Source organism: Hemiscyllium ocellatum, chromosome 20, assembly GCF_020745735.1.
Source record: "Hemiscyllium ocellatum isolate sHemOce1 chromosome 20, sHemOce1.pat.X.cur, whole genome shotgun sequence".
Taxonomy (NCBI): Eukaryota; Metazoa; Chordata; class Chondrichthyes; order Orectolobiformes; family Hemiscylliidae; genus Hemiscyllium; species Hemiscyllium ocellatum.
Window position 1 is genome coordinate 27,073,307 of NC_083420.1, and position 14,308 is coordinate 27,087,614.

At 42.5% G+C, this 14,308-nt stretch overlaps 1 protein-coding gene across 2 annotated transcripts in view; it reads right to left on the bottom strand.

Moving 5' to 3' along the window:
• The window catches only part of abca3b (ATP-binding cassette, sub-family A (ABC1), member 3b), a 117,158-nt gene that overhangs the window by 58,377 nt on the left and 44,473 nt on the right, over positions 1–14,308 (bottom strand). For both annotated transcript variants that reach the window (XM_060840689.1, XM_060840688.1), the window contains exons 14-17: positions 13,095–13,250; positions 11,462–11,672; positions 9,173–9,323; positions 3,646–3,744 (exon numbers count right to left, since the gene is read on the bottom strand). In XM_060840689.1, coding sequence (XP_060696672.1) covers positions 3,646–3,744; positions 9,173–9,323; positions 11,462–11,672; positions 13,095–13,250 — 617 coding nt within the window. The remainder of the gene's footprint in view (positions 1–3,645; positions 3,745–9,172; positions 9,324–11,461; positions 11,673–13,094; positions 13,251–14,308) is intronic.

Genomic DNA, 14,308 nt, shown 5'->3' on the forward strand with positions numbered 1-14,308 from the left:
ACGGTGGCACAGTGGTTAGCACTGCTACCTCACAGCGCCTGTAGACCCGGGTTCAATTCCCGACTCAGGCGACTGACTGTGTGGAGTTTGCACGTTCTCCCCGTGTCTGCGTGGGTTTCCTCCGGGTGCTCCGGTTTCCTCCCACAGTCCAAAAGATGTGCGGGTCAGGTGAATTGGCCAAGCTAAATTGCCCGTAGTGTTAGGTAAGGGATAAATGTAAAGGTATGGGTGGGTTGCGCTTCGGCGGGTCGGTGTGGACTTGTTGGGCCGAAGGGCCTGTTTCCACACTGTAAGTCTAATCTAATCTAAAAAAAAACAAGGGGGGGGGTTTGTTGCAGCAGTATAAGGAAATATGCAGCAATAAGATGGGGAAGACTAATACTATAGTGTATGAGGTGGAATTAGGGAATGCTGTTCTGAAAAAACAACACCCCGGCAGACATAATTCCTTCCAGAAGGAAGAGGATGTGATGCGCAATGAAGATATCATTGAAATGAGTCAGAGTGAGTGGATTTCGCCAATTGTGTTAGTTCCCAAACCTGATGGGACTCAACAATTTTGTGTGGACTATCGGAAGGTCAATGCCGTAACTAAATCAGACTCTTATCCAATACCAAGATTGGAGGACTGTAGAGAGAACATTGGACAAGCCACTTACATCACAAAGTTGGACTTATTGCATTGTTATTGGCAGAGAAAGCGAAAGAGGTTTGTAACGCCAAATAAGCTATCGCAATTCAAAATGATGCCCTTTAGAATGAAGAATGCACCAGCCACATTGCAAAAACTCATGAACAGAGTTGTGGCTGGATTAACAAATTGTGCAGTTTATCAGGATGATGTAGTAACCTTTAGTGAGTCATGGAAAAAAATTCACATGGTACAGTTGGCAGAATTCTTTGAATGATTATGAGAAGCAAAACCGGTAATAAAGTCAGAGAAAACAGAATTTGCAAGGGCAGAGTTGACATTCTTGGAACATAACATTGGTCATAGAAGGTTGACCCCAAGGAATGCGAAGACGAAGGCCATCGAAAAAGTTCCATGGCCATCCTCAAAGAAAGAGGTGCTTCGATATTTGGGACTAAGTGGATTCTATTGGAAGTTTGTTCCAAACTTAGGCAGTGTGGTGATACTGTTAAAAGACTTACTAAAGAAGAACACAAAATTTTGGTGGACAGAACAATGCCAGGAGGCATTTGAGAATTTAAAAGCAATATTAACCATGACATCAGTTTCAGCTACACCAAATTTTTCAAAACCCTTCAAAGTTACAATTGATGCTAACGATATGGGAATTGGAACTGTACTGCTACAGGATGATGATGATGGGATTGAACAGCCAGTTAGTTACTTTTCAAAGAAACTCAACACCCACTAGAGAAAATACTCTACCATTCGAAAAAGAATGATTGAGTTTAGTACTGGTCTGACAACATTTTAATGTTAATGTGACGAACAATGTGTCAGAGATGGTTGTGTACACGGACTACAATCCTCTTACATTCTTGGAAAAATTTAATGACAAAAAATATGAGACTATTTTGTTGAAGTGTTATGTTACCGACTTTTAATTTACAAATTCTACATGCTGTGCATCATAAAAATATGATAGCAGATGTGTTACTGCGGATTTAAAGGAAAATGTATAGATAAGATTGTACAGATTCCAATCTTTTATATATATGCAGAAATTAAAATGAAAAGAATAACTTTGATTAATTACCTCTATATTTAATTGTAAAGGGATTAAGAATTTAAAACAAAATGAAGCCATCTTTTCATTATGATGGTTCATTTTTTCTTAAGGGGGGAGGTGTTATGGCGTTGAAGGCATTTACCATACCATTAAGAGAGCTGTTCTGAATTGAGAGCTTACAAGCACATGTGTATATGTCTAGTTGGCAGTCTCAGAGTGTATCTGAAAATTGGAAATATGTAACATTTGGCTGTGAATTAGATGCCTGAGTTTTGGTTGCTGTTTTGACAACAATTCAAATTTAACCAATCAGTTTAAATTATGCCTCAGGATACTAAAACCCAATTGCATTTGAATTTATTGTTTTGCCAAAATCATACTAATGAGATGATCCAATGTTGGATGTATAAAAATGTGGGCACTTTGAAAATTGGAGAGAGAGAAACTACCATTGAAACAGATCCAAGAAATTAGGAAACACTCTCTATCAAAGAAACATACTTGCAGTAAAAACTGAGAAGAGAACCCAGGAATTCAGCAGCTGGAAGGGTGAAGTCACAGAAGATGATAACGGCTGTGTGGTTTTCAAATTAAGTTCATGTAATTTTAATAAATGTCTTACTGGAACAGCATTTTGTTAGAGAGCTGGAGGCAGGAAATAAGCAGTTAAGAGAAAGGGTGGCTTAGAGTTGTGAACAGTTGTTGTTTAATGTTCATTTTTAGAGTTAAAAAATAAATTGATGTCATTTTCTTTAAATAGTGGAATTTGGGAGTTCTGTGTCACTCACAAGGTGAGCTTGAGCACAAGGTAAACACCCAGGTGAGCTGGATGTTTGGGTTTATTAAAAGAGGGGTTCACCTCAGTGTCATAACTAAAGCAACTGAATTTGCAAATAATATGAAGACAAGGAGGAAAGAAAGGTGTCAGGAGGAGACAAAGAGTTTGTAAAGAGAAACAGCTCGGTTAAGTCAATGGGTAAATATTGGCAGATGGAGCATAATATAGGAATATGTGAAGTTGGGAAATTTGTCAGGAAGAATAGGAAAGTTATTTAAATTGAAAGAGACTATGAAAATACTATGGTACACAGGGATCTGTGTACACATGATTCACAAAACATCCAGAATGCAGGTACAGTAAGTAATTCAGAAAGCACATGAAATATTTGCCTTTATAGCAAAGGAGATGATGTTTATGAAGTTTTGCCATAACCATACAGGTCATTAGTGAGACCACAATTACAATAGTTGATACTTGTCACTTAAGATGATTGTCACAGACAAAATGTATTTGCTCTGCTGGACTTGTTCACTGTGGTGTTCCCCATGAGAATCAAAATGAAATGTTGAAATGATGCAAAGTTATACATTTTTCTGGGATTTGTAGAAGCAATTTGTCATTGTTTTAAAGGGAGAGACAAACAGTACAACAGCGTCGGGGTGGGGTGAGAGAGGGAGTGAGGGAGAGACAGAGAGAGAGAGACGGGGGGGGAGGGGGGGGAGAGAGAGAGAGAGAGAGAGAGAGAGAGAGAGAGAGAGAGAGAGAAACAGACCGGCACAGAGAAGGAGACAGAAAGGAGAGACACATAGAGAGAAAGAAAGGCAGGAAGGAGAGAAAGTGACAGGAAGGAAGATCCAAGGGAAGGAAAGAGAAGGGAGCAAACAGGAAAGATGCCTTATAAACTTGACATCTTATGGTTGCAGCCTCTTGCCAGTGATGGCACTTCAGCTACTTTCTTGCTACACTTTGTTGATGCACCACACAATATAGACCTGAGAGCTCCTGCTAGCGAGAATGGCTTCAGAAAGTAGACCGGTAACTGACAATGAACTTCAATGTCCACAAACCCCATCAGATCTATGCCCACATAAAATGTCTCTGGAGAGAGGGGTGAGAGAACAGAAACAGTAAAATTAACTGCAAAATGGCAGACCTCACACTCACCTTATAAACACCTCTTCCATGGTAGTGATTGAAGCTCCATAACTGGCAATTCCCAGCTTCTCCTTTTTCATTTCAAGTTGTGAGAAAAGCTCTTCAAACCTACCGACAAGACAGATGTAAGTATATTGAATCATAGCACTTTCAAGACAAACCTCTAATGTAAGGGTTGCTGCTGCTGAGAGTGTTGTCCACAAGACCAATCCCACTGCTGCTCCAAGTGTAAAAAACCTTTGCAGCAAAGTGATTGTCATTGGCATAACAAGAGGTGCTTTTACCAAACAAATACACACATACAGACACAAATGTTTGTTTTACACTCACTAGCATTCTCACCAAGGCTGACACGCCTGCGTACTCACTCTACTGAGACCAACATCTCTCACTGAAACCGACCCACCTGTGCGCACACTGGGACCATCACAGCTGGAGCATTGGAAGCTGAGGAGGGACGTGAGAGGTTTATAAAATCATGAGGGGCATTGATAGAGTGAATATCCAAAGTCATTTTCCCAGGGTAGGGGAATCCAAAAGTAGAGGGCATATGATTAAAGTGAGAGGGTAAAGATTTAAAAGGGACTTAAGAGGCAACCTTTTACACATAGAAGTGATGCATGTATGGAATGAGCTGCCAGAGGTGGTGGAGGAGACTGGTGCAATAACAATATTTAAAAAGCATCTGGATGGGTAAATGAATAGGAAAGGCTTAGAAGGATATGGGCCAAAAGCTCACAAATGGGACTAGGATCAGTTTAAGACATTTGGTTGGCATGGATGTGTTGGACCAAAGGGTCTGTTTCTGTGCTGTACATCTCTATGATTCTATTACTTTATAACTGAGCACTCACCGAAACCGACACACCTGCGCACTCACTCTCACACACTTACTGAAATGGGTACAACTGTGCCCTCAGAGCCCAATACATCTGTGCACTCAGTCTCAAACATTTACTGAGAGCCATGCGCCTGTGCACTCACTATCACACACACACACCAAGACTGACAAAACTCCTCACTTAATCTCACAGAGAAGGACAAGCCTGTGCACTCACTCAAAGACTTACTGAAATCTTCATGCCTGCACACTCACTCTCTCATACTCACTGAAATTTACACACCTGTGCACTCATCTAGACTGACACACCAATGCACCCAATTGGGGTGGCATGGTGGCTCAGTGGTTAGCACTGTTGCCTCACAGCACCATGGACTCTAGTTCAATTCCCGCCTCGGGCAACTGTTCATGTGAAGTTTGCACATTCTCCCCATGTCTACGTGGATTTCCTCCGGATGCTCTGGTTTCCTCCCACAGTCTAAAGATATGCAGGTTAGGTGAATTGACCCATAGTGTTAGGTGCATCAGTCAGGGATAAATATAGGGTTGGAGAATTGGTTTGGTTGGATTACTATTCGGAGGGTTAGTGTGGACTTGTTGGGCCAAATGGCCTGTTTCCACACTGTAGGTAATCTCATCTAATCTAATCAATATCTCACGCAAATCTGCAGACTCACCTAGATTAACACACCTGCTCACTCACTCTCATGCACTCACTTAGACTGACACATGCATGCACACACATAGATGGATCCACATGTGCACTCATTCTCACATACACTGAGGCTGACACATCTCAAATCAATCTCACACTCAGACCTGCACACTCTATACTGACACATATCTGCACACTCACTCAAACTTATTGACAGAGACTAACACACCTGCTTACTCCCAAACACTCATGGAGACCCACTTGCCTGTGCACTCACTATTAAACATACACTGAGACTGACACACCTGCTCACTCACTCTACTGAGACTGACACATCTTCCCACTCATCGGGACTGGCACACCTGCACACTCACCGAGACTAATACAGACACACCTGTGCACTCACTGTGATCAACACACCTACACACTTACCGAGACTGACACACCTGTGCACTCAACAAGACCAATACTGACACACCCGCGCACTTACCAAGACCAATACTGACACACCTGCGCACTTACCAAGACCGATACTGACACAGCTGCGCACTTACCAATACCGATACTGACACACCCGCACACTTACCAAGACCAATACTGACACACCTGCGCACTTACCAAGACTGATATTGACACACCCGCGCACTTACCAAGACTGATATTGACACACCAGTGCACTCACCAAGACCGATACTGACACACCTGCGCACTCACCAAGACCGATACTGACACACCTGCGCACTCACCAAGACTGATACTGGCACAGCTGTGCACTTACCAAGACCGATACTGACACACCTGCGCACTTACCAAGACCAATACTGACACACCAGCGCACTCACCAAGACTGATACTGACACACCTGCGCACTCACCAATACCCATACTGACATACCCGCGGACTTACTAAGACTGATACTGACACACCTGTGCACTCACCAAGACTGATACTGACACACCTGCGCACTTACCAAGACCGATACTAACACACCTGCGCACTCACCAAGACCGATACTGACATAGCTGTGCACTCACCAAGACTGATACTGACACACCTGCGCACTTACCAAGACCGATACTGACACACCTGTGCACTTACCAAGACCAATACTGACACAGCTGTGCACTCACCAAGACCAATACTGACACACCTGTGCACTTACCAAGACTGATATTGACACACCTGTGCACTTACCATGACTAAAACTGACACACCTGCGCACTCATCAAGACTGATACTGACACACCTGCGTACTTACCAAGACCGATACTGACACACCTGTGCACTCACCAAGACTGATACTGACATACCTGCGCACTCACCAAGACCGATACTGACACAGCTGTGCACTCACCAAGACCGATACTGACACACCTGTGCACTTACCAAGACTGATATTGACACACCTGTGCACTTACCATGACTAAAACTGACACACCTGCGCACTCATCAAGACTGATACTGACACACCTGCGTACTTACCAAGACCGATACTGACACACCTGTGCACTCACCAAGACTGATACTGACACACCTGCGCACTTACCAAGACCGATACTGACACAACTGTGCACTCACCAAGACTGATACTGACACAGCTGCATACTCACCAAGACCAATACTGACACAGCTGTGCACTTACCAAGACCGATACTAACACACCTGCGTACTTACCTAGACCAATACTGACACAGCTGTGCACTCACTAAGACCGATACTGACACATCTATGCACTCACCAAGACTGATACTGACACATCTGCGTACTTACCAAGACTGATACTAACACACCTGCGCACTTACCAACACCAATACTGACATAGCTGCGCACTTACCAAGACCGATACTGACACATCTGTGCACTCACCAAGACTGATACTGACACACCAGTGCACTTACCAAGACTGATACTGACACACCCGCGCACTTACCAAGACTGATACTGACACACCTGTGCACTTACCAAGACCAATACTGACACACCTGCGCACTTACCAAGACCAATACTGACACAGCTGTGCACTCACCAAGACCAATACTGACACAGCTGTGCACTTATCAAGACCGATACTGACACACCTGTGGACTTACCAAGACTGATACTGACACACCCGCGCACTTACCAAGACTGATACTGACACACCTGTGCACTTACCAAGACCAATACTGACACAGCTGTGCACTTATCAAGACCGATACTGACACACCTGTGGACTTACCAAGACTGATACTGACACACCAGTGCACTTACCAAGACCGATACTGACACACCCGCGCACTTACCAAGATCAATACTGACACACCTGTGCACTCACCGAGACCAATGCTGGCACACCTGTGCACTCACCAAGACCAATACTGACACAGCTGCGCATTCGCTCATGGGGACCAACACACTCACAGAGACTGACACTCTCACTTACACATGTAATTAACACTTACGCATTCTCAGAGACTGTCAAATGTACTCGAGGCAAAGATACAAAAACAGGAAAATATTGACATTTAAAAATGAGAGTGGAGATTGTCAGGGACTTAAATATATTTGTTTTGATAGTGAACAGTACATATCAAAACAAGTTAAAAAGCTTTAGTAGAGTGTGCTACATGCATCCTGATTAATTTTACGAAATCACAGTAAAAAGCTGATGTTATGTCTGAAAGGGAGGAGAGAAATGGTGGATCTTGAATGGTTGTTTGAATTGGTTGGGCACTCAGACTAAACCGAAACTATCTTTGATATGTTGGAGCTACATATTATGAACAAACATCTTAAAGTTTAAAATGTTTTAAGGTAAAATGAAACATTGAAAAAAAATCTAGATAAAAGAATATTTTAAGTTCCGTCTTTAGATAGTCCAAAGAATGGAAAGCTGGTTATTTCAAGCAATCATTCAAATGTTAATTTTCCTGATTGGTGTGCTATTGCTGTTAGTTTAATATTTCTTAGCAATAGAAATTGGAATTATTTTCTTTTGGCTTGAGTTAAGAAAATAAAGAAGATTGTTAAGCGAATGATGGTGCTGAAACTCTGAATTTAGATATAGAATTCAACTTTTTAAATATTGAGAGTGAGATTTTATACAAGGATTCTGAAAATAAAATCCTCACCAATTGTATGTTATATTGTTAATAATTTGAGAAATAATGTACACTCTATAAAAATTGTAAATGAGAACAGTTTACAGATTGATTTTGTTATCTCAGATAAATGCTGGAGAAAAGGAAGTATCAAACATTAAAGAATGAATGCAAGTCATCCACTGATTGTTTTGTTGCATAAAGAAATGCTAAGTGATCCTAGAGAAGAGACACAGATGTAGAGTGATTAAAGGAGCAGATCTGTTGGCTAACGGTACAGATTGAAGGCTAGGAATTTTGCAATAGAATAACGCACCTCCTGACACCTCAAAGCTTGTCTGTCATGTGTACGCCATGAGTCAGGGGCATACTCCTCACTTGCCCAGAAGAGTGCAGCTCGAACAACACTCAGGAAGCTCAACATCATCCAAGACAAAGCAGGCCACTTGGTTCACGCCACATTCAACAATTTAAACTTTCATTCCCTTCACCGCCAGTGTGTACTGTCTATTAGATGAACTGGCAACTCTCCAACACTTTGACAACACTCTTCAAAATCACAGCTTCCAACATATACAAGCTCAAAGCAGAAGACGCATAGTAACATCACCACTTGCAAGTTCCCCTCCAAGCTGCACAGCATCCTGACTTGCAACTATATTGCTGTTCATTCTCTTATCACTGGAAATAAATCCTGGAGCTTTCTAGCAGCTCTGTAACTGTACATATATCACATAGGTTGCAGCAGTTTAAGGAGATGGCTCATGACCAAATTCTCAAGGACAATTAATGGTGATTAATAAAGTTGGCTTGGCCAGTGATTTCAAATTCTATGAAGGATAGTTTTTTAAAAAAATGCTCTTGTTCACAGCAGTGCGTCCATGTGCACCTACTTAAACACACTTTCAGAAACTGGCTCTACAGACCATGATTGGTGAGATCCCCTCTGCCATAAAGTACCTGTCAGTGCTTTCATTTGGGAGTATGTACGACAGCTCAGCACCAGCATTGGTCTGCATGACTGCATTGGGTACGAGGCTCTTCACAAGTGTGGTAATATTAGCGACTTTACAATGAGGTTGCTTCACGATTACCATGTGGTACCCGGCACCTGAAACAACACACCCAGCACTATAAGCAGAGTAGGTAAAAGATATTTTTTTTTCAGTTTGAATAAGCTAGCTATGAAATAGAACTTACAAGTGTATAAACTTTATGAATGTGCATCACAGCGTTTAATAATGTTAGGAATGTAAAACTTTCAGAAATGCCCATCTTATCAGTTGCATTAATCTGGTCTGGGCTTGAATCAGCTTATGCCCGAAACATCGACTCTCCTGCTCCTTGGATGCTGTCTGACCTGTTGTCTTTTTCCAGCACTACAGTTTTTGACTCTGGGCTTGAATCTAGTCAAACTCTGCTTCAGCTTGTTATTGCACCTTGAGCACTGCATCCAGTTCTGGTCAGACGACACCAGTTCTGATCACTGAGTTACAAGGGATATTGTAAGTAGTGAATGGAGTGTCAAGAGGAACCTTTATGGTGATGCACAATCAGAGATTTGAAGTACAAGGAAAAGTTGGGTAATTTGGGCTTTTCACTATTCTGTTTAGCAGTAGCTAAGATAGTAGATAATTTGGAAACAAACTGTTACTTTAAACTACAACAGAATAGGAGTCAAAGGTTCAATCTGAAGGAAATCTGTATCAACATTAGGAGATCTTTCAAATACAGGATAATGAGTGCAAGTAGCAGCTGAGCGTGAAAACCTTGTATTTATTTAAGAACCAACTGCAGGTTACAATAAAGCCTTTCTGAATGGATTGAGTAAAATGGGTCAATTGGCCTCCCTCATCCGAAAACTTCATGATCACTGACTTCCATCATTTCTGAGGCCAGAAATCTGGTGATGTGTCACTATTATACAGTGACTCCTCTCTCAGCAACCTACACTCATTCAAACGAAAATAAATTCAATGCAGAATTTCTGTTTCAAAAACATGCACACACACACTTGACCATCTGAATCAAATTAACCTCTGAGGCAGATTGTTTCTAGCAGGTTCATTATTTTCTAAAATGGAAAAAAGCAATTACAAAGGAAAAGCAAGATTATGAGAATTGTAACCAAACCAACACAGACTGAGGCTGCAGAGGATGCGTTATGAGTTCGCAACATCCAGGTCAGAGACATGGGAGCCTGTCTTTATCGTCTTTGTTTGAGTCTCATCTCATTGGAGTGTCTGTGGATGGATTGCAAGTCCCTAACTGAATGGGTCTGATCTTTGCAATTAATTTCTGGGTTCTGTAACAGTATCCTCACACTCCCTACCTAGTGCTCCTCCCTTACTCTGGGCCATCTATCTGCAATAACTCAAATCAGGCACTAAAAAAGTCAACAGGACTGGAATCTAGAGCATGCAGATTGGAAAAAGTTCAAATATTTGAGAGTTATTGGGCAGGGCCAGGGGAGAAAACCAAAAGCTGGAGGTTTGTGTGGCACCGAAAAGCCTAATGGCCAGAAGCTTCAATAGGACAGTGAGGGAGTCCCTGAGAGTTAAAGCCAGAATGATCTTTCTCATCTTTTGCTATTTTTCTAAATGTTATCCTATTCACTGATCTGCTGTTGGGACGGCATGGTGGCTCGATGGTTAGCACTGCTGCCTCACAGCACCAGGGACCTCGGTTTGATTCCTGCCTCAGGTGATTGTCAGCGTGGAGCTCTGGTTTCTTCCCACATACAAAGATATGCAGTTCAGGTGAATTGGCCATGTTAAATTGCAAAGTGCTAGGTGCATTAGTCAGGGGTAAATCTAAGATCTGGTTAGGTTACTCTTTGGAGGGTCGGTGTGGACTTGCTGGGCCGAAGGGCCTGTTTCCATACTGTTTGTAATCTAAAATTGGCTGATCGTTTGCAGAAACATATCATTGTGTAGCTAGTGCCTGATAAACATAATTCAATGACTACTTAGATTACTAGTGCTTATAATATGGTGAAACATCTCAAGGAGAGGTCTTTGGGATAGGTTATTAAACCTCTTATTGAAAATAGAGGTTTTAAGGAGCTTTTTAAAGGATATGGAAGTGGAGAGGTTTAGGGAGGAAATTCCAGAACTTAAAGTCCAGGAGTTTGAAAGCACAACTACTAATGGTTGGGGCAAAGAATGAGAATGTAATAGTGGTCAATTTGAAGGCATCAGGGACCTTGGGGGATTATAGTGTGTAATTTGTACAGTTCCTCTTACTCACCATACTTGTTCTTGAGGAAGAGTGATGTTCCACTGCACTGAAGCTGCCCATTGGCCATGATCAGAATACGATCTCCAAGGAGATCAGCTTCATCCATAAAATGAGTGGTTAGCAGGATAGTGCGGCCATACTTCTGGTTCTGTAGAAGATCCCAGGTAGATCTGCGGGATAGTGGATCCATACCAGATGTTGGTTCATCCAACATGACAATCTGAAGGACAGAAAACAAATAATCAATAATAAGATCCTCTGTGGCAATGTGACCAATCTCTAAAGGGCACCGTTTCTGGGTGATTGAAACAATGAAAAGGTTGCTACCGCATTTTCTTGAACTTTTGACTTAGGTCTTGGTTTCCCACACCCTTGGAATTACACCATTTCTTTTTCATGTGCCACTGTTCACTGTCAGATTGAGAAAAGATGGACTGTGAGCTGAAGACATGTTTGATGTGCATGTTACTTCTGTTCTAAAGGAGCGGCAACCCCAGCAGTTGGAGTCATACCAAACTCAAAGGAAGAGGTTTGCAGTTTTTAGAGATCAGCCACCTCAGCACTTGAGCATCTTTGCAGGGGCTTCTCAGGCTCTTGTCCAATGCCCAATCATTTGATTTGTTTCATCAGCCACCTTTCTTCCATCTTAAAGTCAGAATTGGAAAGTTTGCTGGTGATTACACAATGTTCTAAAGATATTGAAGCAGTCCACACCCAAATGTAGAACAATCTGCACAATATCCAAGTTTGGGCTAATAAGTGACAATTAACATTCCTGCCACACAAGAGCCAGGCAACAACCATCTCCCACCAGAGAGAATCTAACCATTGCCTCTTGATATTCAATGGCATTACCATCGCAGAATCTCTTAATATCAACATCTAGGGGTTTACCATTGACCAGAAATTGAACTGGATCAATCATGTAAATATGGTGACTACAAGAGTGGGTCAGAAGCTAGGAACAGTATGGTGGTTAACTCACTTCTGATACCCCAAAGTCTGCCCACTTTCTACAAGGCAAAAGTCTGGAGTGTGATGAAATATTCTCCACTTGCCTCGGTAAATGCAGCTCCAATAACACTTGAAATTGATACCATCGTAGACAAAGCAGCCTGTTGTCAGCAGCATATCTACAAACATTCACTTACTCCATGACTGATGCACAGGAGCATCTCGACAGAATGCACTACAGAAATTCACCTCTTTAGGCAGCACCCATGACCATTACTGCTTAGAAGGACAAATGTAGTCGAAACATGAGAACAGCATGACTTGCAAGTTCCCCTCCAAGTCAGTCAACCTTCTGACTTTTAACTGTATCACGCTCTTTCAATGTCACTGGGTGAAAATTCTGAAACTTGCTCCCTAATAGCACTGTGGATCTATCTGCCCCGAATTGACTATAGCAGTTCAACATCACTTTAAGGGCAATTATGAATGGGCATAAATTAAGGCCTAGCCAATGCAGCTCACTTCCCCTGCATTAATAAAAATATACTGTTACAGCAAAAGTCATTGGACCGTTAATTTTGCTTCTCTAATCACTGCAGCCTGATCTGTTGAGTGTTTCTGGCAAAATGAGTTTATTTTCAGGCATAAAAGACCTTCTGTTGCCCTGAGGTCTTAAAGGTGTTATTACCTTAGAGTTGCCGATGAGAGCAATTCCAATGGAGAGCTTCCGTTTCATTCCACCAGACAAAGTCTTGATCTTTGCTTTTCTTTTATCCTTAAACTTCAACAAGCTTAACATCCAGTTTACCTCTTCACGGATCTGACCAGGGCGGCAGCCTTTGAGCTGTGAGATGGAAATGGCTGGGTCAACAAGCTAAGACAATGTGATCCAATGCTAATTGTCAGTTGGAGGATGAGAGCCAACTGTGACTCTTCTGTATTTCCCTCATCAATGGTGCTCTCTCTGCTTCATGCACTTGTCATATGCTCTGCCTCCCTCCCTATTTATGCTTACACTGCCTCCCCTCCTCAACTTGCTTTCTTTCCATCCCCCACACTCTCTGTCCCTCCCCCAAAATATTCTCTTGCTCTGTCCGTTCTTCACCAACACACTCTGTCTCATCCCTCCCCCACATGAGCTCTTATTCTACACACACACACACACACACACACACACACACACACACACACACACACACACACACAGACACACACACACACACACACACCTTCCCTGACATTCTTTCCCTGTCCCTCCCTCCCCACATCCCTTTTTTGCCTCTCCCTCCCACAGTCGCTGGCTCTCTCGCTCTCCTTTCTTCACCAACACAATAATTCTTTCTCCGCTCCACTCTTACACACTCTCTCTTTCCCTCATACAATTTCTCACAGTCTCTCTCTCCTTTCCTCACACTCTCTCTGTCTGACCCTCCCCTACACTCCTTCTCCATCTCTCCCTCTTGTAGTTTGTCCCTGTCCCATCCCCACACACTTAATACCTCCCTGTCTCTAACCCACACTCACTTTCTCCTTCCTCCCACTAGTACTCTCAGCCTCGCACATTGTGTCCCTTCCTGTCCCCCACACTTTCTTTAATCACTGCAGCCTGATCTGTTGAATGTTTCTGGCAAAATGATTTAATTTTCAGGCCTAAAACACCTTCTGTTGCCCTGAGGTCTTAAAGGTGTTATTACCTTAGAGTTGCTGATGAGAGCAATTCCAATGGAGAGCTTTCATTTAATTCCACCAGACAAAGTCACTCTTTCTCTTTGCCCACTCCGCATTCACACTTTGTCTCCCTTCCCATTCACTCATTCTCTCTCGCTCCTTCACCCGTACTCACTCTCTGTTCACTCTCCCACACTCATTTACTTTCTCCATTCTTGTCCACAATCTCTCCCT